General features: G+C 41.3%; 1 protein-coding gene across 4 annotated transcripts in view; it reads right to left on the reverse strand.

Moving 5' to 3' along the window:
• The window catches only part of LOC122773919 (endothelin-converting enzyme-like 1), a 68,312-nt gene extending 44,178 nt beyond the window's left edge, over positions 1-24,134 (reverse strand). For 2 of the 4 annotated variants that reach the window (XM_044032912.1, XM_044032909.1), the window contains exons 1-7: positions 23,973-24,082; positions 14,820-14,922; positions 11,067-12,240; positions 8,407-8,475; positions 5,516-5,626; positions 4,856-4,948; positions 323-447 (exon numbers count right to left, since the gene is read on the reverse strand). In XM_044032912.1, coding sequence (XP_043888847.1) covers positions 323-447; positions 4,856-4,948; positions 5,516-5,626; positions 8,407-8,475; positions 11,067-11,924 — 1,256 coding nt within the window. In that variant the 5' untranslated portion in view covers positions 11,925-12,240; positions 14,820-14,922; positions 23,973-24,082. Of the gene's footprint in view, positions 1-322; positions 448-4,855; positions 4,949-5,515; positions 5,627-8,406; positions 8,476-11,066; positions 12,241-14,006; positions 14,028-14,819; positions 14,923-23,972 lie in introns of those variants that run through there. The other 2 variants (XM_044032910.1, XM_044032911.1) reach the window with 2 other exon arrangements.
• Between the last annotated feature and the right edge of the window lie 2,907 nt (positions 24,135-27,041).

A 27,041-nucleotide genomic window follows, 5' to 3' on the forward strand; every position in this document is an offset into this window, starting at 1 on the left:
CAAGTGGAAGTTCACCCAACAGTGACTCACACACACACACACACACACATAGCAATGCTCAAAATCCAATCCATACACCTTGTGACACTGCTTTGTAGCCAAAATGATAGTGACACCCCAAAACACAAGGCAACACACACTCACACACACACGCAACAAACAACCTCGAACAAAAGCGCTTACTCGCACTCAAAAAGTAAAGACTCAAAAATGCAGGCTTCTAATTTCATTGATTTTCCGTACACCTCAGCGTACGCATCATTCTCAACCATCACCCCTTCACCACCAGGCCACCCACTCCCTTTCTCGCTCTTATTTTTACCTCTTAGAAGTGGTCTTGATGATGTCGGACACTTTCTGTATGTAGTCAGTGGCGAGCACCACGATCTCCTCGTCTTCTGAGTGGTTGTCATGGAAGATCCTGTCGAGCAGGCGTTTCCAGTGAAGCTGTGGTAAAAGAAAGAAATAACTGTAAAATGCTTGAGTCCTGATCTAAGGTTTCCAAATCACATAAATCCATACGGTGAAATATTGAAATATTTTGCGTGGCGATATTATAACACTTTTGAGACACCAAGTATCCAAATACGCGTTCAACTTTTTGTTGACTAGCACAAAGAAATGATTGAAATTTTAGTCCCACTTTCACTGGAGCTGTTGTGTGAGTACATCACAGTATGAGTTTGCAAATACGCAGTACTTCATATATATATATCGTGATAATATTGTATTGTGACTTAAATATCATGATACTATTGTATTGTGGTGTCTCTGGTAATTCCCACTCCTAATAATAATATAGCTATTTCAGATTTGTTTATATAGCACAGTGGTCAGCAACTGGCGATTTGAAGATGATTTGCTTATCTCCACTTAAATTACAATTTCATCAAGAATTCAAAACCTTTATTCTGAAAAGTCAAAGAGATTCTGTTGCTAGGATTGACTGATATTGTTGAACAATCAAAATGAAACACTGCTGTTTCTTTAATTCGGTGCAAGACTGGAGAAAAAAGTTTAGGACAAAACAAAAAAAGATACGATGTTTTGGGCCGATATTCAATTCACTTAGAAAACAACTGGCCAAGCCCTGATACGGCACTTTTAAATACACAGTTAAAGAGTGCTGTTCAATAATTAATTAGGCCATCACTTTTTATTCAAAATGTAATATTATCTCGCAGATTACGACCCGTAGTTATGTTTTTAAATCCGGCGCTCCCTAGTGGTCACATTAATAAAAGCACTGTGATACCCTGGGTGTAACTGCCTCGTCTTTTTTAACCCTAACCTCACTAACACTACTCATTTACTTTTACTGAATAATACTGTGCTGCACGCGCCTGTGAATCCACTACAACAGTATCTATACATTCACTTTAAATGAAGATGCAGAGGTAGAGGATAATAACTGAGACGGCAGATTAACTGAGCATTTAAAAGAATGGCACAGGGCTAATATCTCTGAGCTGTTATATATAATTAATTAGAAAAAAAGAAATCTTTCATGTAAACCCCACAGCTGCTCGTGAACCTCCATTAAAAATGTGCCCTTGCTACAGGTGCCTGTGACCCGGTCTGTAATCAGACAAGCTGAGAATGTGCTGCAGGCAGTGGACCCACGGAGCGTTCAGTGATATTAGGACAGGTGAATAGGTGAATATTCAGCGTGAATGTAAAAAAACTGAATTCATTGTCTGTGGCGCTCAGCAGGCTCGCATTAAAACCCAAACGCCAAGCAAGAAGTCTTGGCATTTTCAGGTACGCTGACCTGACTTTAAAAAGCCACATTAAAACATTCACAAAGTCTGCATACTATTATCTAATGAATACATTACTGTGCAGCAGGATCTGGAAAAACTGGTCTTTATCTTTAGTCCGTTAGACTAGTGCAATTCTGTTCTCATCGGCCTCCCAAAAAAATCCATTCGACAGCTGCAGCTGATTCAGAACGCTGCTGCCCGTGTTCTCACTAAACAAGCGGAACACGTAACTCACATTGCTGTTAGTCTGTAAAGCTCCGAATAGTTTAAATACATTACACTGAGCTGCTGGTTCACTATGAACCATCCAGACCACTGAGGTGATCTGGGTCCGGTTTGCTCTGTGTCCTGAGAACCAGGACAAATATCTAGAACAAACTTCCAGAAGAGTGCAGGTCTGCTAAATCAATTCATTCTTTTAGATCTACCCTGAAGACCTACCCACTGCGAATGATTATTACTGCTGCACCTCAACCTTAACTCCAACTTTCAATGTCTTTCTTATGTGTGAATTTGTCTTTCCTCTTATAGTAAAGCACTCTGAAATGCCTTGTTGTTGAAATCCATTTTCAACTGTGTCAGTCTCAGCTGACATAGGGCGATAGGCGGGGTCACACCCTGGACAGTTCATCAGTCCATCGCAGGGCCACACATAGAGACAAACAACACATTGCATGTTTTTGGACTATAGAAGGAACCCGGAGAACCCGGAGAAAACCCACACACACACGGGGAGAACATGCAAACTCCATGCAGAGAGGCCCTTGTTCCAACCGAGACTCAAACCCGGGTCTGCTTGCTGCAAAACAAGAACGCTAACAGGAAATAAACTTGCGTTGCCTTTCTACTTTTTATTTATGTATAAAAGTGTGGCCAAAACAGCTGATCTGTCAGAGAGCTTAGGAATACGTTGAGAAAATATGAAAATATGGTGCCAAAAGAAAGCATGGCAAAATATTAAAAATGATTGATTTTCTTCATTTTATACAATAAAGTGTGTAAATCTGGGTCAAGTTCTCTTGTTTAATTTGCTGAGAGCTTTGTTTGCCTGACCTGCACAACAGTTCCATTTGTACTAAAGTCAGTCTGTCCATTCTTGTATTTGTCTTCTCTGGAGTCACAGATTTTATAAATTACATTTTGTTTCTATCGTATATATGTTTTTTTATGTGACATCTATATTTCCATATCAAAACAAACACTTTTATTTTCAAGTGCTTAATCATCATGAATATTTTTTGCTGCAATATCCTGATGGAATATTGAGATCTAATTTAAAGCTCACCCACCATTACTGTACAATCGTTTTTTTAAACATGAATATCCCCCGCCTGAAGTTTATTGGCCCCAACACCACTTGAGTTTGAGGCCCCTGGCTTGAACTCATGATGATGTCAAAACTGTGCAGGGTTGTAAAAGTTTTGCTTTTACATTTGTTTGCTACTAGGACAGAGGCAGGATCAACTCTGTCCTCATCCGGCTGGTGGTGGCTGCAGGATCCAGATCCAGTTGTGATTCTATTATTTCTTATCATTAGCAGTCGTAGTATTGTCGTCACTATCATGCTATGATTAAAACTGATATCATTATAATTTAGTATCAACAATCTCTGCTGCTGCTTGTATAAACATGTCATTACTGATTTAGAGCTGTCCTGTCTAAACCTAATGCAACTGTTATATATCAGCTCCTGGTCTCTTTCTTCTGTCTCTACCCCACCTCGCTCTTTCCCTTTCCCTCCCCCACCTCTCCTCTGTCCCCCATTTTTCCTTTCACCCCAACCGGTCGAGGCAGATGCTGCACATCTTTGAGTCTGAGATTTCTTCTTGTTAAAAGAGTTTTATTTCTCTCCCCTGATGCTTAGTGTTTAATGCTTAGAATGTTTGATGCTTAGAATGTTTGATGCTTAGAAATCACAATTTCATCGTGTGAATTGTTGGGTTTCTCTTAAAGGTTTCTGCTTTACTATGTACAGTGCCTTGTGATTTGGCGCTATGCAAATAAAATTGAATTTAATTGTAGTGAACTTGGATTAGGGCACAAAAGAAAGTGCCTTATTTGGTATGCAGTAAAGAGTATATATGCTGTAAACAGTAAAGAGAATGAGCCTCACCCCATACTGAATTTTTCACAAAGCAGTACTCAACAGACTCAACACAGCACAAGCTCTAAAGAGAAGTACCTGTCTCCTTACCGGCATCAAAACACACAAGTTGCCCTTTTAGGTACTTTGCACACCCCCACTTCAAAATACACAAATTATGCCTTTAAGCGACAGAAAGTGTTTTTAATTTGAGTTCTATTCGGTTTTATTCAGTCACCATTAAGAGATGAAAATATATCCCCTCTTTAGTTAACAAGCCAAAAAGACATTGGTCTAACTGCCTTAGATAATCAACTGTACATACTTCTGTTTTATTTATTATTTTTCCTCCTTTTATTTTGAAATCATGCTTTCTGTCGTTACTTAATTGCACAGCAGCATCCCTGTAACGCGTCATTTTCCTCTAGACCCGAGTAAAAGCAAATAAATAGCATGAACACACTGAAGCCATGTTGAAGCAGCATCTTGGCTGAACCTTCAGCTCTATACTATTCTTGGCAGCTTGACTTTGGTGTTTAATTGGACTGCTGTCCTTGTCCCAGTATACAAGCACAAGCTGGGAATTCAATTATTTAATGAAGTGTTTCTAACTACACTATGCTAGGTTACTCTGACTCTAAGAAATGCAGTCGAACTAACATATTAACTTAAAAGTCTGGTTTTAATCGAACTAACATAATACATTTTTCCAAACATCACGTAAATATACTGTGTGTGCATTAGGGGCGGGTCAAAATATGGCTTTAGTGATATATCGTTAAGGTGCTCTGAAGTAAACAGTCTCTGGCCGTTGCTCCTTGATGATAATGGCAGAGAAAACAATACATAGACTGCATGCACCTTGTTCTCTATGCTGTGAATAAATAGAGAAATCCTGCGCTTTGAACTTTTCATTGATAATCACAGAATCGTTGTATCGTGATATTATTGGTACCGTGGCCCATGTCCTGTGATTCCCACGCCTAACATGCATGTGTGCAGCACTCACACTAGGGGCGATGCGCTGCAGCTGCTTCAGGGTGATGCGGTTGTACATGGTGTTGATGTCCTTTCTTTGGTCATCATAGTCCGACATAGTGATCTACAGAGAGAGAGACAGACAGACAGACAGAGAAAGACAGTAGTGATAAGTCAGTGTCGCTCAGTGTGTCAGTGTGCCCCCTCAAAATATAGCAATCAAGGGACTAAATTGAATAGTTTGTGCGATAACAACTATATCTTATAAATACATATGAAACTATTTGATGAGTTTGCTGATTTGGCTTCTTTTTCTTTTTTTCACATTATCACCATGAAAGTGACCCCATTTATGTTCAAGCTTGACCTCAAGACGTCAGTGTCTCAACGTATAGCAGCAATTACAGCCCATCGATCACAATGATCGGTAACTGGAAACATGTACATGACACGGACAGACCTACTCCGCCTCAACTGCAAACCCTGTACTGTGAAGGAAACTCAGTGACATCATTTTCACATTATCATTATTTTTATCCGGGAAAAACTGTGACTACCTAATTTGGTTTTGCCTGGACCAATAGGGTGACACTGATGTATGATTCAGGGACCACTGCAACATCTATGTACTGCACAGCGTCTTCTGTGTGTATATGCTTTACTTGACACTACATAAACAAACACAACTCACATTGGCCAGACGCGTCTCCAGCTCTATAATCTCCTTGGACTTCTGCGTGGCATTCTGAGCTCCCAGCATGCTCAGCAAGCGCTCCATCAGGGCCTTATACGCCACCAGGATCTGAGAAGCACAGGGACATCAGTGCTAATAGACGAGGGGAGACACAACGCCATCAGTATCGGCCAGTGATGGGGCTGACATGTGGCTAAGTGGACAAGGTAAGAAAAGCACAGCGGGTGACAGAGGAAAACAGGTGGATTGATGAGGAGGAGAGAGAGGGGCACAGATGGAGGGAAGTAAAGGAGGAGAGAAAGAATCAAAGGGAGGTCAAGTATAAGGTGAAGTGGGAGGGGGTGACGCGGACGAGAGAAAAACATACGTAGAAAATGAGGTGATGGGAAGGAGGGATACAGAGGGAAGAGTTAGATAAATACAGTCCAGACCTCCAGTATTTACACAGTTACTTCTGAGCTTCAGTGCATTAAAATTGAAATGAAATGACCTGCTTTCAATTTCCAAGTGTCAGTTTCCATTTGAGTGGGTTTATGTCAACGTAGGAGAAGAAGCCTGTGTGAGATAAAGCACTTTAAACAGATGTTTCCCAAATTAAAACAAAAAGGTTTAAAGGTAATTGGACACTCAGCTATTTAACATTTCTCCGGTTGCTGTGTGTGTTTCAACAAAATTCACTGAGGGGTTGTTCATATATATGTTGAAATCCACTTCAGGTCCTGAAAACTATACTATAACTATAACAATAAATAAAAATGTTTCCACTGTAATAAACACAGGTGATACACACTTTGCAAACAGACTGATTCCCTCGTGTACCTGTTGCTCAGTGACCTGCCTGTATACCTGCATGATTCATCATGGTAATGGGCCCTTTTGAGAGGTCAGGGTAGAGAATAACATGTGTATAATTAAATGAATGATGGCGGAGTTGTATTTAGCTATCCCAGTTTCAGGGTGCATGCTGGTTCGCTGTCAGACTGTCCTGACTTACATGAATCGAAACACAGCCGTCGCTAATGTGATCACTGTAACACCTGTGCTTTTCCTGCTGACACATGTCAAAATGGCTGCTGTGCAAAATCACCACTGTAAAAGTCACCTCACACGACGAGGTGAAACGCGATGTGTTTAATGTTGCATTAAGTGCAATGTGGGTTTCGCTGCTTGGTCGTTCTTGCTCTGCATGTTTCCAACAACCACTGACATTATGCAAATATTCCAGCAAAGACGCCAGCCAATCATATATTGTTTGAGGTGGACATCACATAGCCATCAGCTTAGCAACGTTAGCGACTCTTGCCAAGTTGTCAATCATGACCAAACACATGTAAGAAATGGACATGACCTCCATGTTTGAAGCATGCGAATATCACGCAACATACTTACTATTTCCTCACATGATGACATCAGCTAACATTTTCATTATGAATATAATGGATATATCTATATATACGTATATATATATATATATATATATATATATATATATATATATATATATATATATATATATATATATATATATATATATATATATATATATATATAAAGTATATATATATATAAATATGCTACCATTTTGAGGAAAATAGATGATACAGCATGGCACGTATAAGTGGACACCAGAGTGATTGACAGCTGGTATCACTGGGTCAGGCAAGTTCTGCCCGTGGGCCATCACATTTTATACAACCCACAGCATTGGTTTTATAATGTATTATTAACGGTCAGGGACAAACTGGGCCAGAAAATCTGCCCTAGCATTTTGACCCAGACCAACCCGCTACACGGTCACACGTACACACTTTAAATATCACTGCGACGTGAAACTCACACTGTCCCTATTAGCTCAGCTGGTACGGAGTTGTCCAGGGTTTGCATACTCGCTGTGACACGGCGGTACATGCATACACCACTGGTTTTATTGGCTGCAGTGTATCCTGGTTTCTACCCTTTTCCAGAAACCTACAGCTCTGTATATTTTCTTAATTTTCCCCAGACACCTTTATTCATTGCTGGCTATCCAGACACGAAGAGGACTTGGTTTTAAAAGAATAAGTACAAATCAGGAAGAGAATGCAGGTATCTGCGTCACACTGAAAAGTCTTCATTTCTGCCCCTCCAGACTAAAACCCAGCTCAGGAGTTTTCAAATTAAAATGGAGCCAGCAGCGTTTTCAAACTTCTCTGTTATGTTGGCTCCAAAACTCCACATGAAACATTGAAAACAGTGTCTGCAATGTTCTGCTGACGTCCAGACAAAAGGCAGAGAACACTTCCATGCAAGAGCTGGAGGAGGATGTAGTGGAACTCAGCCTGGGAGGCCATTCAGAAAAATGTACAAGACTTAAGGAAAAAACGTACATTATTGTTTCAGTCCAGCTAAAAACACTATCTAATGCACTTGTGAGCTGAATTACTACTGTATGTGTTCAACTGAATCCAAACCGGCCTCAAGGCTTTGCTGCTCCACAGTTCCTGCCCCCGGGGTTTGACACGGAAATAATAGAAGAAGTCAACAGAGAGCGAACTATGACAAGTGTCCACACCAGTGCATTTTTTGACAGATACGGAGACTTAAAGAATTTAACTTTACTTTATAGATTAGCCTTTAGAAACTAGCCACCAGCTAAAAGTTTGGCTCTCTGACATAATAAGAAAACCTGAAACACCCTTATTGGCACTACAAAACACAACCATCTTGTTTAAAACCATGTGTATCTGTAACCTTGCACACTATATCGTGTGTCAAAACAAAGTCAAATAAAACAGTTGTGGAAGCACAAAGCCTTAAGAGAACATGTGATTGGTCAAAAAGACATGGTCTGGACTGGAGGTGCACAGATGTGGAGAGAAAAGAAGGGAGAAGGAAGGAGACACGTCTACCTTTACGCTGTCTTCGTCCTGTCCCAGATAGAGGCTTCTCTCAGGGAGTGTGAGCCCCTCCTGATCAATCTACACACACACACACACACACACAAGTAAGACATTGGATTTTCAAAGACGAGTGGTTGATACTTACATGATCTATCACAGTGTATGATTGACATATTTGGTTTGGCAGAGATTCCTGACCTGACCCTTGGGGCCGGCACTAGCAAGTCCAGTTAAGAGTGAGCAAAGGGGATTGGGTACAGCGGCCTTTGAGGATTCAAATTGGCAACCCTGCGGTTACTAAATGACGTAAAATATTGAACAAACTATTTTTTTACATCTTGTAAAGTTTTACATTTCCCAGGTGGTCTCACACACCTTTAGTTAAATCTACAGTTACAGCACATACCAGATTGACATGTACAGATCAGACCAGGGATCTGTGTTTTACTGCTGCTATGAGGACATTTAGTCCGTTCTAACCTAGACTTGTGGGGAGAACATGATTTTTAAGAAACATTTGATATATCATCTTTAAAGCTTGGAAGCTTGTCAAGTGTTTATTTCACTTGTTTCGTCAACTGTGCATCAGACAGAGCAGGTGTTACACAACTTCAAAGCATCCCAGAATCTGACAATAGTTTTGTTCACTTTTTCTGAGCTGATGATGCACCTTAAAGAAAATCATTACTGTTGCAGAAATAACACAATGTGAGATTTTCCCAAGAAAACACTGAAACCAGGGCAGCACAGCTGCAGCAGCAGGATGTGTGTGTAGCTACTGCATCTCACACTCTATTGTTCACACAGGATTGATTTTTGAGTTTGTTCTTGTAGTTTTGTGTATTAAATAATATATATATATATATATATATATATATATATATATATATATATATGTATATATATATATATAATTATATATAATTATATATATATATATATTGCCACACAGTGGTGTAGTGGTTAGCACTCTCGCCTTGCAGCGAGAAGACCCGGGTTCGAGCCCCTGTTGGAACAAGGGCCTTTCTGCATGGAGTTTGCATGTTCTCCCCGTGTGTGCGTGGGTTCTCTCCGGGTTCTCCGGCTTCCTCCCACAGTCCAAAAACATGCAATGTGGGGATTAGGTAAATTGGACACTCTAAATTGACCATAGGAGTGAGTGTGAGAGTGAATGGTTGTTTGTCTCTATTTATGTGTGGCCCTGCGGTGGACTGGCGAACTGTCCAGGGTGTACCCCGCCTATCGCCCGATGTAGCTGAGATTGGCACAGCACCCCCCGCGACCCTCTGGTGGAGGATAAAGCGGTTAGATGATGACTGACTATATATATATGTATATATATATATATATATATACATATGTTGTTATACTGTTATATTTCACAGCCTAGTTGAAATAAATAAATGGACTAATTTACTTTGAAACTGGGACAGAAAGTGTTGTTTTTGTGACACCTTTGGTGGACGAAACTGTGTAAATGACTATTTTCACTTTCCTCAAGAGCAGCAGCATGGCTCACTCACATGACTAAGACACACATCCCATGCAGGCAGCACAGCTGCACAAGTGCGACATAGTGAAAAGCAACATGATCATGATTGTGTGGCCCCGGCCTGACCTCTTAACATGTGACCACAGGGATTACAGAACATGCTGGTCAGCAGTGGACAATGCCATGCTAACACCAAAGCGCTAACCCTGAACACGTCAAATTTAAAGCAAGCTCTTAAGTTGCTCTTTAGAGAAACAACGCTTCTCTAACTGCAGCCGATAAATCCTCAGTGAAAATCAATAGGTAATCAATAAGCCGAGACCTCTGACACGTCAGGATCACGCCACTGTTACAGAGACCCTGCAGAAGCTTCTTAGATCTCCTAGACTGTGATGACGCATAATGAAAACATGGAAAACAGAAGGAGTGGAGTTAGTGAAAGTGGATTAGTTTAAATACCTGGGGTCAATCATCCAAAGTAATGGACACAGGACAACAGAGGTGAAGATGAGAGTGGGTGGAGACACGTGTCAGGGGTGATGGTCGACAAGACGGCAGTGAGACCTGCTGTGATGTAAGGTTTGGAGAAAGTGGGTGTGTCTAAAAGACAGGAGGCGGAGCTGGAGGTGGCAGAGCTGAAGATGCTGAGATTTTCACTGGGTATGACCAGGATGGACAGGATTGGAAATTAGCATATTCAAGAGACAGCTCGGGTTGAACGGTTTGAAAAATGGTTGAGATGGTTTGGTCACATGAGGAGGAGGGATCGTGATTATACTGGACAAAGGATGATGATGATGAGCTGCTGGACAAGAGGAAAAGAGGAAAACACATCTCTTTGCACTCTACCTCGACTAAGACGATGACGACGACACACAAAAAAAATGCACTTACTTGAACGTACTTACTTGAAATGCACTTATTGTAAGTCGCTTTGGATAAAAGCGTCTGCTAAATGTAATGTAATGTAATGTCAAAGACCACAGAGAAGCTTCATGGATGCTGGAGGACATGAGACCATTATTCGTTGAGCTTTTTTGCTAAGTGACAAAAATCTGCATCCATGTCTGATTACACTGACAATGTCTTCAGTGTCTCATACAACCACACTTAATATATATATATAAATAATGTCCTGAAACACACACAGAAACATGCACCTGTTAAAGCTCCTCACCCTGATTGCGTTCCTGGAGGAGTTTTTGTCGTCCACGTTGACAGTGAGGGAGAAGAAGACGGGGGTGCTGTACACGCCCTGCGTCCTGTACAGCAGCTCGTTGAAGTCCGGCCTCTGCGGTGCACCTTCTTGCTCCCACCCGGCAGCACCGGAGGGAGCCCCCACCAGGTCCCACCCCCCGCAGCTGTCGATCACCTCCGTCATGGGGTCAGAGCCCAGCTTGTCGATTTCCTGGATGTTGATGCAGGACTTGTAGAACTCTTTGACCTTGCGCTCGGCTGAGTCGGGCCCACGCCTCCGTATGGGCTCTATCAGGAGGTGCTGGAGTTTCTCCTCATTGTGTTCCCCTATAGCGGTGATGATGCCGTAGCTGAGCTTGTCCTCGGGGATGCCGTGGCGCCTCAACCAGCCGCCACAGGCGAAGGAATAGAAGTCCTGGCAGGGCTGGATCGTTGGGTCAATATTGGCCTGGACCATGCGAGCTGTGCGCAGTAGCGAGCGCTTGCGCTGGCAGTCTTGCCGGCACTGCGGGTCCTGTTGTGCATCCAGGGAAATGTACTTAAGTGCCAGCATGCTGCCCAGAATGACACACATGCCCGCTGCAAACACCAAAGCCGAGAGTAGACAGATCTCTCTGCGGCTCCACCGAGGAAGCCCTCCATTGCCGCTGGCGTTGCTCACATCTTTGTTTCGCCCGTTTGACCAGGTCCCTCCCCTGCTCCGCCCCACATGACGGTCCAGACTGCCCCCCAGGTGAAGGGTCATGCCGTTGCTGAGGATATCACTGCTGTAGCGACCACCGTATTTCACTTCCTGGAACTCGTCGTAGTGTGCAGTTAATGAGTATGTTTTCTCCATGGCAAAGAAGAGTTTTAGGTGAAAAGCTGCAGACGGGCTTAAGGCGAACGGGATGAAAAAGAAGTTGTTTCTCTGTTCAGAGTGCTGTCATGACTAGTTCTCTCACTACAGGCCAAAGCACTAAAGTGAAGTCGAAATCCTGTCGGGCTTCTTTAGGAAAAGTCTCCTTTATTCTTTTTGAAATCAAATGTGTGCAGAGCCAGAGGCTCCCATTGTGTAAAATGAATCTCTTGGGTCCAGCTTTCTCTTACTCATCCTCTTCTCCTTTCCATTTGCTCTTCTCTCTCGTCCCTCGCTCCAACCGGTTACAGGTCAGCTGTCGATAAAAACAGGAATGAGACAGGGAAAGGCTGTGAGTGAGAGACAGATTGGAAATTGAATCTACAATTACAGCGACAGAGGTTGACAAAGTTTCGGCGCATTCCTGCGGCTAACAGTTTCCCTCTGTTGTTTGTCAGCGAAAGCTGTTGAATAGATTGGTGATAGTCATCCCTCGAGTGGAAGATGCCCCAGAGGTGACACTTTAGCTTTAAATGATCAATGGTGAAACGAGAAAAGAGCTGAGTATCAGCTGGACAAGTAGAGGCGTGGCAATCACCATAACTTAGCATGTGTCACTTCAAATTGATGTTAAACTTTTTATTATTACAGAGCGACAGGGAGGATTTATGTCCTCCATCTCGCTGAGCTGAAGGCACACACACACACACACACACACACACACACACACACACACACACACACACATGTTCGATGAGGGGACATTGCATTGACTTACATTCATTTCCTGGAGACTTACTCTAACCCTAACCACAATTACTACTGGCCTAATCCTAATCCTAACCCTAACCCTAACCCTAATCTCAATCTCAGCCTAACCTTAAAACATACCTTCACCTTAAAATGTAGTAATTTACGTTATGGGGACTTGCTTTTTGTCCCCACAAGGAAGACAAGTCCCCATAATGTGACTGTGTAAACAGGTTAAGGTCCCCACAACATTAGTAATACCTGGACACGCATCACGCACACACACACACACACACACACACACACACACACACACACACACACACATTCGATGAGGGGACATTGCATTGACTTACATTCATCTCCTGGAGACTTACTCTAACCCTAACCACAATTACTACTGGCCTAATCCTAATCCTAACCCTAACCCTAACCCTAATCTCAATCTCAGCCTAACCTTAAAACATACCTTCACCTTAAAATGTAGTAATTTACGTTATGGGGACTTGCTTATTGTCCCCACAAGGAAGACAAGTCCCCATAATGTGACTGTGTAAACAGGTTAAGGTCCCCACAACATTAGTAATACCTGGACACGCATCACGACACACACACACACACACACACACACACACACACAATCTGGTTTCCATGACTTCATGACTTTATTGACATACATTCATTTCCTGGAGACTGCTCTACTCTAAAACGTCCTCACTCACATTGGTTTAAAGAGACACATACAGTAGGACAACGCACACATGCACAGACCCACAATACACTAACACATTACAAGCAGTTGTTAAAGTGTAAATCATATGTACATACAATACACCTAAAGTATTGGTATTTACACTGGTGCATTTTAGGCTCAATGACATTTCTTACATTTTTCCCTTTCCCCCATGAAAGTGAGTTACAAGAGGTACTTTTATTTATTTATTCATTTATTTATTTTTACAAATGTATGATTTCTTTTCTTTATCTTTGATCTACTCCCTGGTGTTTATGATTTAATATCAGTGGTGGATAGTAGCGTGCTACATTTACTCCTTGTAACAGACTTATACTTATACATACTTACCTGTAAATATGAGTCACATTTTGAATAAACTGTAGTAGTTTTATTGCAACATACTTGAACTTTTACTTGAGTATATATATTTGAAGAAAGAACTGTATTTTTACGCCGTCCAATTTGACTTTATTTTTTTATATATTACATGTGTGATCTATTTCTCTCCCTGTTGGCTATGGCTGACAAAAACTGCAGCCAGTTAAGTCACATGACAAGTGTTGTCATGTGACTCCGTGCCGTGACTTAAAACACACCAGTGGTTCGTTGTTTACTGTGTTCGACACCGAGGCTCTGGTCTCTGGTCTCTGGTCTCCTGCCTCCAGGTTTCTGTTGTACACGCCGGACAATTTCCTAAAGAATTAATGTATTATTGTTTTAGTTCAAGGGTTATTTATTTTATTATTAAGACCATATTTATTGTTTCATTTAAAATATTATTATTTAACATTATCTTAATTTGAACATTGCTGTTTTATAATGCGTCGTGTCTATTTTATATTATTTGTGTTGCTCAAAAATAAATCCCAAGAAACTCAGTACTTGAGTAATTATTTTCTTGAGTACTTTTACTTCAAGTAATTATCATCTTAAAGTAACAGTACTTTTACTTGAGTCATTTTTAGGCTACTCTACTGTGGCGATGGATTAAGAGTGCATACTTTTTATACTTTGCCAGCCCTGCACCTTCAGAATAAAATGTTGTTTCCTCTCGTTTCGTTCAGAAAAACTCAGTTTGAAGAGCCAGTTAGCCAGAGTTTCACCCAGGTAGGGTTAAATGGTACCTGTGCGAGGAGTGCAATGGCATTGAACCCTGCAACACTCTGGATTCACTGCATTGTCCATGAGCTGCGGGATAATACAGCACAAACAGACACATGAAAACAGTTTTAATCCTCTCGCCTCTGCTGATGCTTTCTACTTGTAGCCTGTAGGCAAGATCACAAGCCTTCAGACAGCGAGACTGACAGACTAATTGTTTTTTTGGATGTTATTCCATCGACTTTGTCTTTGTGTGTGTGTGTGTGTGTGTGTGTGTGTGTGTGTGTCTATAGACACAGTGAACTCACTCAATGCTGTGAAGCAATGTGTGGAAATTGATCCTTTATCTCTTTGAAGAAAAGCAAACTTCAGCGGCAGCGATGTCTTTAACAAGCTTTTCCCGGCCTAATGCTGGAGTGCATTATAAAAGGCAGATAAAGGAGAAGAAGGAAGAGAAAATTAGAGACAGATATAAGAAATTCGGTGTTTGCAGGTGAACGGTGATGAGCAGCAGTTATCTCATCCTGTGTGAGGCGGTGGAGGACACATGTTTAATGGTGTGTGAGTTAAAGCTATAATCCGTAACTGGTTTCTTAAACACTTATCTTATTTGTTGGAATTCTCCTCAGAGCCTAGTAGCCCTCAATAGATAAAGTTGTCTCTGTAAATAAAAGTATTTGTAGCTCTTATAATAATGTTATTAACATGAGTTGTCTTTTCCATTTCCTCTGTCACTAACAATAATGTTTGGTGTTTTCTTTCACGTCATTCTGACATGATGTGTTCGGTATCAGTAAAGAGTTCCTCACAGTGCTCTCTCTTCCAGTGTGTGTTCTGGGGGCGTGGCTTTGACAGGAGGGGGTGGGATGTGGGAAACCTTCATTCTATCCTAATTCTTGCATTCATTCATTCATTCATTCCTCCACATGAGGGTCGCGGGTCGTGCTTGTGCCAATCCCAGCTGACAGGTTTCACTACATCACATCTACTTTACACTGCAGCTGTATTTTGAATTAGTTCAATAATTGCAGGCTTCCACTGGCTTTTCCACTAAAGGAACCATGTGGTGTTATCTTGTAAATAACCTTGTGCTGCACAATTTATCAAATCATAATTGCAATGGGAGCCCGTACAATTATATCACAGAGAAGAGACACAATTCAATTAAATACAACGTGTGTGTGTGTGTGTGTGTGTGTGTGTGTGTGTGTGGGGGTAATGGGGGTGTCCGGCATCACATTGTTTATCTCTCATTAAAAGTTCCCTCGCTGCAAACCAAACTGCAGACGACACAGGAGCTCGTTGTGCTCTGAAGTGTTCCACGGTTGTTGTTGACTCACTGTACTGCACACAGACATAAACCCGTGTCACTCCAACGTCTGTGTGGTGTCTTATGATGGATGAGAAATCATCATTTACAGATTTAACCTTTAATACGCATGTGCATTTTATGTATTAACTCCACATCACATTTGCTGTGTCATTTATTTTTAGCCCTGCACAATCACTTTTTGGTTGCTTTTGGGTTTTTGACAGAAATGTAACTACCCATTGGTATGTTTGTATAAGGGTAGGTTTTAAATAAAAATAATGTATCCTTAGAATAAACTTTTTATATGTACTGTAGGCAAGGGCTTTAAAGAGGCTGTCAAGTTTACGTGAAAAAAACAAGAACGTCATCCTTTCTGACACACTTGGGTTGACAGTGAGTGTTGGACTCCTCCACTCACTGTCACTCCTGAATAAGAAGAATATATATTTAAGCTTTTCCAGGGTAAAGCTGTAATATTACAAGAATAAAGTCACAATATTATGAGACAAAGCTTGTAATATTGTTCCCTTGATGGTGTATGCCTTCATCCACCTGATGTGACAGCTAATTCTGTTTATGCCCCAGAGGAACAAGTATTTCCTTACTTGTTTAACCCTAAACGTATTGCCATACAGAAATATTACAAATTTATTCTTGCAAAATTCTGGACTTTATTCTTCAAAGCTTACTTTTCTTCTTCAGTGAGGCGCTAATACTCCATGCTACTGTGTGGATGTAACAGTGATGTATATACATGACTTTTATTTCAGGATATAAACTGATTAATAGGATTGCTTGTTGGTGAGAGTTCACACTGGATGAGTAAGCGGAGGAGCTCGACCAGTTACTAAAACACGTGTGGTTTCATTAAGCTTGGTTGCAGGTCTACAGGAGTCGTCACAGACTCGCAGACTAATCGAAGGCTTAATATCAGTCTTTAATATTTCACAATTAGTGACAGCCAACTGTTGATTATGTGCCAATCAGGAGTTATTAGCCATGAATATAATCACAGAGTGTTTGTTTGTTGCTTGTTCTTCATGTTTTATGACAGTGGGCATCTCTACTAATCAAGTGTCCTGTTTTGTTCCTGGTCTAGTGCCCTCTGCTGGTGACTAGAGTACCGCCTGTCAGCTGGTACAGGAGGACCCAGATGACGCGAGCCAGGAGACGGGTGCTACGTCTACAGCAGCAGCAGCACCATGCAAACACCACGCTTCGATCAATGGGAAAATGTATTCAGAGAGACAGAGACGGGCCGGGTCGGGTTCAGGCGGACAATTCATGCTGGTGTGTCGGGCTGCGTCGGGTCGGGTTTTTTTCAGGCCCTTCGAGAACGCTAATAGTGACTGTGTGTTTACATCAAAGGAGATAAAATCTGTCACATGACCAAACTGCATGCAAAGTCAATTCAAAGGCGTGGCCCGAATGTCAATTGCACTAGGCAGCAATAAACAAATTGTTATGTCAAACGTCTCATCAGACGTGTTGTCTCATCAAAGGTGTTGTCTCATCAAAAGTGTTGTCTCATCAAAAGTATTGTCTCATCAGACGTGTTGTCTCATCAGACGTGTTGTCTCATGAGATGTGTTGTCTCGTCAGACGTGTAGTCTCATCGAACGTGTTGACTCATCAAATGTGTTGTCTCATCAAATGTGTTGTCTCATCAAAAGTGTTGTCTCATCAAATGTGTTGTCTCATGTTTTGCAATAACCAAACAGTTTACAGATGTCACCAGTGTTGGGGACATTACTTTAAAAAAGTAATTAGTTATAGTTACTCACTACTTAGTTAGTAACTGAATGACTCTATAATAAAAGTAACTCGTTACCAGGGAAAGTAACTATTTGTGTTACTGTTGCTATATATTAAGTTGCTATATGTCAAAGAATTTGGATTTTTTTGTGTAGTTTTCACAAGTCAGTTGAAATGAGTAGAACAGACAGATGTTTGTACATAACTTTCTATATTTATTGCACGTCGACAGATGTTTATCCTGCACTTCAAGTATTATCTTTGTAAGAAAAGTAAACAGTTACACCATATAAAGTGCATTTAACTCTAGCAAATGAAATCAAACTCTCTCAACCTGAGACAACAAAAGTAAACTTTTAAACAACAAAAAAAGTGTGTTTAGCTCTGTCGTCTTATTCTTAATGAAATAAATCAAACTCTCAATAATCGGTGTTTTTGGCAACTAACTTTGTAGATGCGTGTGCCGTCGTGAGACGCTTCATTAAATTAGAATTGCTTATAACGGAGTTTTTGCTCCGGGACATAATGTACACATTACATGTACACATTACATGTACACATTACATGTACGTTCTTGCCTTTAATCACAATGAAACAGTGTGTGTGTGTGTGTGTGTGGCGCGTATGCTGGAATGCGTGAAGCGTGACTCTGCCTTGGTCAATCATAATCTCTTACCTCGTTATTAACCCGCCTCCTCACTAGCTGTGAGCCAGTTGGGATTACACAGTTTATTCAATCAATGCATAGTAACGCAGCACATTTTACGTCCAGTAACGTTAACGGCGCTGTAACGACGGGAAAAGTATTTAGTTAGATTACCCCGTTAGTGAAAATATAACGCCGTTCTTTTAAACGGCGTTATTCCAAACACTGGATGTCAGTGATGTCCAAATGCCAAGACGTTGTTTCAGAAATGGAGGACAGAAGATCTCTATGACACTTCTACCTTCATGTAAAAAAGAAATGATGTCAATCACACCATAGACACAAATGACACAAGAATGATGTCGTTGTGTGTTGTTGAGACTGAGCTGTTAGGTTCACACACATTCCCAGTGCAGCTCATGTCTTCACTCTCGATATGACAACAGCAGACGTAAGTGACAGGATTGTTCGGTGCATCGAAGACGGAAGGTTGTTCGTAAGTGTGTGTGTGTGTGTGTGTGTGTGTGTGTGGGGAGTCAAGGATATAGTGTTTCTGTGCAGTGTCATTATCAAGGTTTGTTTAACATACCATCCATCAATCCTCTGCCTTGCTACACACACACATCTGCTTTCCATGACTTCCGAGGACATTATATTGGCTTACATTCATTTGCTGGAGACTAACTGTATCTATAACTATAACTAGAGGCCTAACCCTAACCTTAAACTAAACCTCACCTTATCCATACAACATAATTATTGTTATAATATACCTTGAGATGTAATAATTCACATTATGGGGACTTGCTTTTTGTCCCCCACACACACACACACACGCACAAACGTTCTCCGTGAGGACCACTGGTGACTACAGTGTTTAGGCACGCACGCACGCACAACACACACACACACACACACACACACAGTCAGAAACATGCTGTATCTATGAAATTAAATTTGGTCACCGATATCATAACAACATTGAATTACTGCTCAAAATAAATGCGCTCTCTCCTTCTCTCTTTCAAATGCACATGCACTTTTGGTGGTGTCAGAGCTCCTGAGGCATTATAATAAATTACACACACACACACACACACACTGAGAGTCGACGCCCAGCCCACTAATGGATTGGGTCTTGTGTGGGTACCATCACAGAGAGGCATGCATGATGAATGGCTATTTACCAAACACGACAGGGCCTAATATCTTTAAGTTATACTAATACTTCTGGTCTCGCTCTCAAACAAACACACACACACACACACACACACAAGTATACATGAGAACTGAAATTGCACCAGACACACACACACACACACACACACACACACACACACCGGTCATGCATAAACCACCTTGTCAGTTGCCAAGAATTTCCCTTAGATTTTTTTTTTTTTTTTCTTTTCCACCCAGTGACTTTGACTTATAGCAAAGGTTCTGAAAGTGTGGTCCAAGAACCTCCAGGGAGGCAAACTCTCAGAACCTTTTTTAAGGGTAACTGCTCTCAAACTAAGTACATTATTTTAGTGGAAAATTGAGCCTGCTCCCATTTTACAGTCTTTATTACAGTGGAACTTATTAAGCTTCCAGTAATTCTGCCTTTTAACATAAAACATGTCACTTCCTGTGTGTATCCAAACCATTTTCAGCTGAATCTGTCACTAACTTGCTCAGATAACTGTAAGTTACAACTAGTATGGGTTAAGTAGCCGTTTATTAGAGGGTTGTCTGATGGTGGCCTGTGACATTAAAAATAATATATAAACTAAATATGAAATAAATGTCATAAACAAATGAACTTTGTCAAACGTTTGGATGGAAAAATAAAGTTTTAGTGACTGAGCAGCATTTATCAAGATTCTGAGAACAAAAATGCACAATAAATAAGTGACACTCCCAGTTAATCCGCCTACTTCTACCACTAACTGCCATTAGGAATGAACACAATACAAAGGTGTTATTTAATGTTAATCTGTGTTTCATTTCTTGTGTGTAGTTAGGTTTTACACCAGCAGAGGTTGCACATCAGACAAAGCACTGACTCTGTTACGTAAGAAGTCAAAGTTTAGGTTTACATCAACACCTCCTGCTGTGATATTCATCATCATCATCATCACTACCATCTGACAGCAGAGAAGAGAAGCAGCGCGAGACATCACATTAGAGACGTTAGTGTGATGTATGTGTTTAATAATCCCGGGTGTTATACGTTTAAAAACAGACTTTTAAACAAGAGTTACTCACGTTCTTATGGTTCTATGAATTCTTTATGAATATCAAATGTTCTATGCAGGCGTTGAAAACATCTGAGAACAGATACAGAGGAACAGTGAGGCGCTGATCTGACACTGCTGTGACAGAGGTGACCACACTCTCAGGGAATTCATTTATTGAATTTGATAAAGCAGCACATATTGGAGCTGGGTAAGAGTAAAAAAAAAGAGTTAAACTTTAAGGAAGCAACAGACTTTAAAGGCTGGGGACTTTTATCTCAGCTCTCTAACGGCTGCCTATAAATCCTCACTGAAGATCAATGGCTAATCAATAAGCCGATACCTCTAACAGGTCAGGTTCATGTCACTGTTACAGAGACTCCATAGATGCATTCTACTGTCGTTCTCTGAGACGTAAAGAGTGTTTGTATGAGGAACTGAACCCTTGAAAGTCTATAGTCATGTTTCAGTTTGGTACGGTCAACGCTTCTCCAGAGGTGCCAGAGTTAATGGCGTGGACGTGGGCGCCACCACAGTCAGCTGATTGGGCGACAGGAAAACATGTTGTTGAGACAAACAGCCACAAACGAAAGAGCGGTTGGATGTCCTCCATTGTTGTCTGTTGTGTCGCGTTCAATGTTGTTGTCGTCGCAGCGGTACGATCTCGCTGACGCGGCCCACACCCGCCTATACCAAGTAAAGGTACTGCTCTCAGTCTAAACACAAGCCTGAGCCGGGCTTTACCGTTCCAAACCATACTGATAACTGCTTTGTCTTGCAATTGGGCAGCATTTTCCTCCAGGAAACTGAAGCTAAATCAACTTTGTAAACACATCAAAGTCCACTGATCCACCGCTGCCTCTATCAGAACATTCACGTTTGTTATTTTGCGACTTTGGTGATTGCGATCGTTTGAAATGTCTGTCTAATGTCTCGATAAAGCGACACACTTGTTTTTAAGATGCTGAGGAAAGACATTCAATTAGAATTTGTCATTTTTGCACACACGCCAATTAGTGACAGTGAATTCAACCTCTGCATTTAACCCATCCTTTTTACACGCCAGTAGTGAACACACATAAACCGAGCACAAGAGCAGTGGGGGATGCCCTTGAACCATCCCAAGATTCAAACTGGCAACCCTCCAGTTACAAGTCCAACGAGCTGATTACATGTGTGTTTGTGCAGGGGCATAAATATCCATACATACTGTATATTGAAGCTCCGTTACATGATGACTGAAGAAAGTTATATTTATTATCATTAAATTATTGCCCAGCGATCTGTGTGAGCTGATTGAGTCATCAATTTTGCTCGAAAGTGGATGTTTTTCTGTTGTAGATTTGTCAGCAAATCAAACCCTAATGTAAGCATGTGTGCATCAGCTCGAGCTGAGTTATCTCCACAGACTTGCAGAGAGAGCTTCAGGAGCCGACAGGCTTCAGTGCTGCGGAAGTGAACACATCAACTACACATAGAAATTGTTCCCCCGGGATGACAAAAGCAGCCAGATTTGTTGCTACTGAGGAGTGAAGTCACCTGGGGGCAACATTGTCTGGCAACAGATTTACAAAGCTGCCAGCAGGCGTGTTACAAGGACCATAAAATATACTGTATCTGTTAATCCTAACTGTGTCACTATTATTTACGGCTGAATTGAGAGTAACAAAAAAAACAGTTGCACAGTGTATTCTGTGACCAAACACCTAACCTGTTAGTTCATAGCTCCTGCAATATAAGCCTCAGGCAACTGATGTTTGCCACCTCCCTCGCAACTTATCACGACAATTATTACACTTTTACTTTCTGCTTTCCACGCGACCAAACTTAACACCTCAACATAAATTTGCTGGGTGCAAATTCTACTATATTTGTTGGTGCCTGGAAATAAGAGCTTAGCAGGAGGAACTCTGTGCTTTTATCTCCTCTCTGCTTCATTACGTCACCTGAAAGCTCCTTATAAATGGCTTTATTATCCTTTAATCAAAGTGGTCACAGAGCCTGACCCACAAGCTCCTGGACTCCTCTATGAGGGGGTTCAGAGTTGGGGCTCACCCCCCTGACGCCTTATCACCAGTCGCCAGAGGCTGCAGTAGAGTGCTACGGTGTGTTTGTATGAGGCTACAGCTTTGGACACACAGCTCAAGGGTCCTGTATATAGCACCAGGAGATACAAGACTTCTTAAGACTGGGACTTGAGGAGAAAACGCCTTTTCTACCAACCTGCTCAGCGTCCCACATGAGCAGGATTAAACACCCTTTTTTTGGGGTTCTTTATATTTAATATGAGTCATTCTGAAGAATGATTACACACACAAACACACATAGAATGACTGGCAGGTATAAAGCACTTACATGCTGTAACACTATTAACCTTAATGACTCCCATGAGTCTTTTTCTGGCTACAGCAGTAAATCATGTCAAATCTAAATGCACAGTGAGACACAAACTCCAATCTCTACACAACCACACATTAGAATTACCCTAGATGTGACCCACTTGTGTGTATTTCTACAGAAGTTCTAAAACTTTATATTCCATCATAACGGCCAAGTTTGAGCTGAATGATATTTATTTTTTGCATGCAATATAAATAAGACTGATTAAGTAACTGGCTCGACTAAAAGAACAAAACAATACAAAACAGGCATTTTTTCAAATTATGAACATGAAAAGTCAAAGCATGCATAATTACCATGGTGAATGCAAAACCTTGACAAAAGGTCGGCGGATATAAAAATGTACAGGGAGAATAATGGGTTGTCGAGAATCAGTCACTTTAATTGTGTATTCTCCTTATTGTGACGAATGAAGAATACTGGTGCCATTAAAGTTTCATTTCTACAAGTTGGTAAATACATTATGTGTCTAAAGCTTGTTAAAAGCAACAGGAAGGTTCGCTTGTTTGGTATTATTTGTCATTAACGTTCTACTTCAGTCTTGTAAGCGTGTTTGGGCTGGGCATGGCACAATCATACACATCAATAAGCAAATCAAAGAATGTTTCCATTAAAAGGTTAATGCGCGTGTGTAAAGATGCACAGAGCAGAGAAACTGAAAGAAGGTTGGAGTCACTTTCGACTGTCAATGCAGGAAGGAAAAGTTTTGGGGCGATGCGGAGCTCGCGGTGCGTAAAAGGCTCAGATGTATTGATGCCGTGCGCAAAAGGAAAACGTGGACCTATCAGTTATAATCCACACTTTTACGCACGCGTAAATACAGCCAATGTGTATGAGATGCAACGTCTTATTACTGAGCAGCGAAACTTCTACACACGTCCATGTGGAGACTGAAAACAAAATCAAACGTGGCACCAAGTGCGTAAAAACACTGAGTGGACATCTGCGTGTCAGCTGCTGTCGAGACGTGACTCCCAAGTTAAATCTTGATCCTCATCCTCAACATAACTTAAGAAAAGGTATATCTTAGTCTATTCCTCTACAACAACGTGTCACAAATACGCTGTAAACGCCCGTTTCGTAGGATGGAAACTTGTGCAAAAAAAAAAAAGATGAGAGAGCTTAAGCTTACCTGTGGTGAGTGAATGTGAATCCACGTTGAGAAAGGGAAAAGTGTCCGTGGATGCGGGAGATCCACACCACCATAGGTCCGACCAGATTATCCTCGCCCTCCTCCTCCTCCTCCTCCTCCTCATCCACAGATCATCAGACACACGCACGCACACACACGGCGATCCGCACCGATGTCTGCCGCCGCTGCAGCTCGCAGCCTCCAATGTATGTAGAGAGAGAGGAGAGGGAGGGAGGGAGAGAGGGGAAGGGTGGGGGATGACTGAGAGAAGGCAGGAGAGAGAGAGGGGTGGTCGAGAGTCGGGGGTCCTTCATTAACAAGGTATGGCACAGATTGACAACTACCCACCCACACACACACACACACGCGCAGGCACACGCGCGCACACACTCAGGTTTGCGCAGTTCTTGTTTGGACTCGACAGCCGAGACAAAGACCTTACCACAACCCTTAACCAACTAGTTAACTTCCCACCCTAACCTTAACCCTATACCAGGAGTTCTGCCTCAGTCGGACCAGGGTTTGATCTGCATGAGGACGACTAGTCCTGAATAAGTCAGGGTTTATACCAGAGAAGGTCCTGAAGATGTAAGAAAACCAAATACTCACATTCCTACTGAGGACACTTAAGACATAATGCATCCCCCTTACCCTAACCTTAACCATCACAACTAAATGTATAACTTTAACCCTTAACCTAAACCCAAGTCTAGAACCCTAACACTAAAACCAGGTCTTAATCCCCAGAAAATCATTTAAAGTTCTGAGAATGTCCATATGTTTTTTTTTTTTGTTCCTCACAGACACACACACACACACACGCACACACACGCACGCGCGCGCACACGCTCAGTGCTTTGTGTTAGCTTGCTCTTGGCAAATACCAGTAGGTGTTTGTGTGACTGATTATGTTTAATATTTTAAGTATTTTTACTTATTAATGTGTTGTTGTTCAGGTTGGGGTGACTTTTTATGTGAATGTGTTCAATGCAAATATATGTATTGAACACATTCACACATATATACATATATATATATATATATAAATATATATATATATATATATATACATATATACACACGAGCAGGGAAACCAAAACAACTATCAATCACTGACAGGACAGACACAGGGAGGACAGGCAGTTTTCAAAATAAAAGCTTAACAAAAAAAAAAAATCAAAGAGCAAAAAACATTTCAGTATAGCAGTGTTTGGATCACATGTCGCCCGGTGACATTCCCACGCTGCACACAAGCAGTGATGTGTTTTATATCAAGACAGATAGAGGCTCTAGCAACATTGTGCAGATAAACTGGCTGAAACAGAAATCTGCAGATCCAGGGAAAGTTTCAGATGTGAATTATTTTCCGTTCAGCAGTTTGATGAAATAAATTCTTCTTGTCTCCGCCCGCGCCGTACTGCTGCTGTGTACACACAAATATTACGTGACAGAGCTTATTTTCAGATGAAGCATCCAATATAATTTCATTCAATTAATTTCCTTAGTTTTATTATTTCTGTTCACACAAAAAAACTAATCAGAGGCAGAATAACAACATCAACAACAACAAAAATCCCAAAAACTTAGGTACTGAAGCAGCTGAGGACACATAAACAGGGAGGATGTGACTCAAAAGCAGAAACAGGTTTTTAAAAGGAAGGTAAACCCATTCAAAACATCAGAATAATAGGATAACAGTAGAAATAAGTGAAATAAAAGCGGAATAAGACAATTATGCCAAGGGCTTATCTGAAAGAATGATTGCAGGTGGGATGAAGCTGTTCCTCGAGCTGTTCATTTTGCACCTTGGGATTTGAAATCTTCTACCAGATGTGAGAGACGCTGGAATTCAGTGAAAATAAAAGTGACTATACAGACTCAGCTATGACTCTCTCCATCAGATGACTGGACCATTTAGACATGGGACTCAATCTGTTCTCGTCCCTCAGAGGCAGATTTGGAAAAGATAAAATCGACTCCAAGAAAATACTTGAATGAAATATTGGAAGAATATTTACTGGATGAAAATATTCTCAAGAAAACGGCTGACTCATTCACGCTCACAGACACATATCAATCTAAACGGTACAGTTGGATCTGTGTGCTGTGAGGTAAAGGCAACAATAGTATTCTCTGTGTGTGTGTGTGTGTGTGTGCTCCAGTCCCCCAGCTTTAAAAGTAACGGCAGATTTCACCCTCTCTCTGATTGTATTAGAGAGGCAGATCAGAAATGAAGTCATACATTCCCACAGGCTCAGAGGCTAAACATTAACTAATTCCCAAATGACTAAGTCTATTCGGCTGATTGATATAATAGGGCTGCAACATTTTAGAGCAGTACCAAATCTCAGTCTGTTGTAATAAATCTTGTGCTCTAAACAACCGTTAAACATTTGCTGTAGAAGCGAAGAACATTCATCTCCATGCAGCCCCAAACCCACACAAACCAAACTAATCAAACCAAAAAGGTCAACTAATATTATTATGCAAATCTGCTGACTAACTAACTGGCCATTTCATTACTCCAACTGTTGAGTGAGAGGAGGAAAGAGCTGATGAAGGAGGAGGAGGAGGAGGAGGAGGCTGGTTTTTAGAGACAGTGTCAACACAAATATGTTGTTCTTTGACCTTTACTTTGTTGACTTATCTGTGGAAAAGAGATGCTGCTCAACAGTAGGTGCCAATTAAAAAAAGGTGAAGTGCACAATCGGAAAATCCAATTGTAGAAAAGCAGCCAGATAAAATGGCTCACACACACACAAACACAGCACTTTCCATTATACAATTCACTCTGTTTGGTATTAGGCATGTCATTTTCCATGACTTCATGATCCCGCCTTAATGTGGGCGGGGTCGTCACAGCACGGTGATGATGCTTTACCTGGATCCTCTCGTCAGCCACCAAACACAGAAACGTCTGTTGTATGTTTTCGGACGGCAGCCGCGTCTGCTCGCTGTCACATGGGGTTGATTCTTGTGTCAGACGTCGCGCACATGACTCTGAAACTCATCAGCACTTAGGTTTACATTTACAGTAATCTAAAGAAATGAATTATCATACCACATACC

Source organism: Solea senegalensis, linkage group LG8 (assembly GCF_019176455.1).
Source record: "Solea senegalensis isolate Sse05_10M linkage group LG8, IFAPA_SoseM_1, whole genome shotgun sequence".
Lineage (NCBI taxonomy): Eukaryota > Metazoa > Chordata > Actinopteri > Pleuronectiformes > Soleidae > Solea > Solea senegalensis.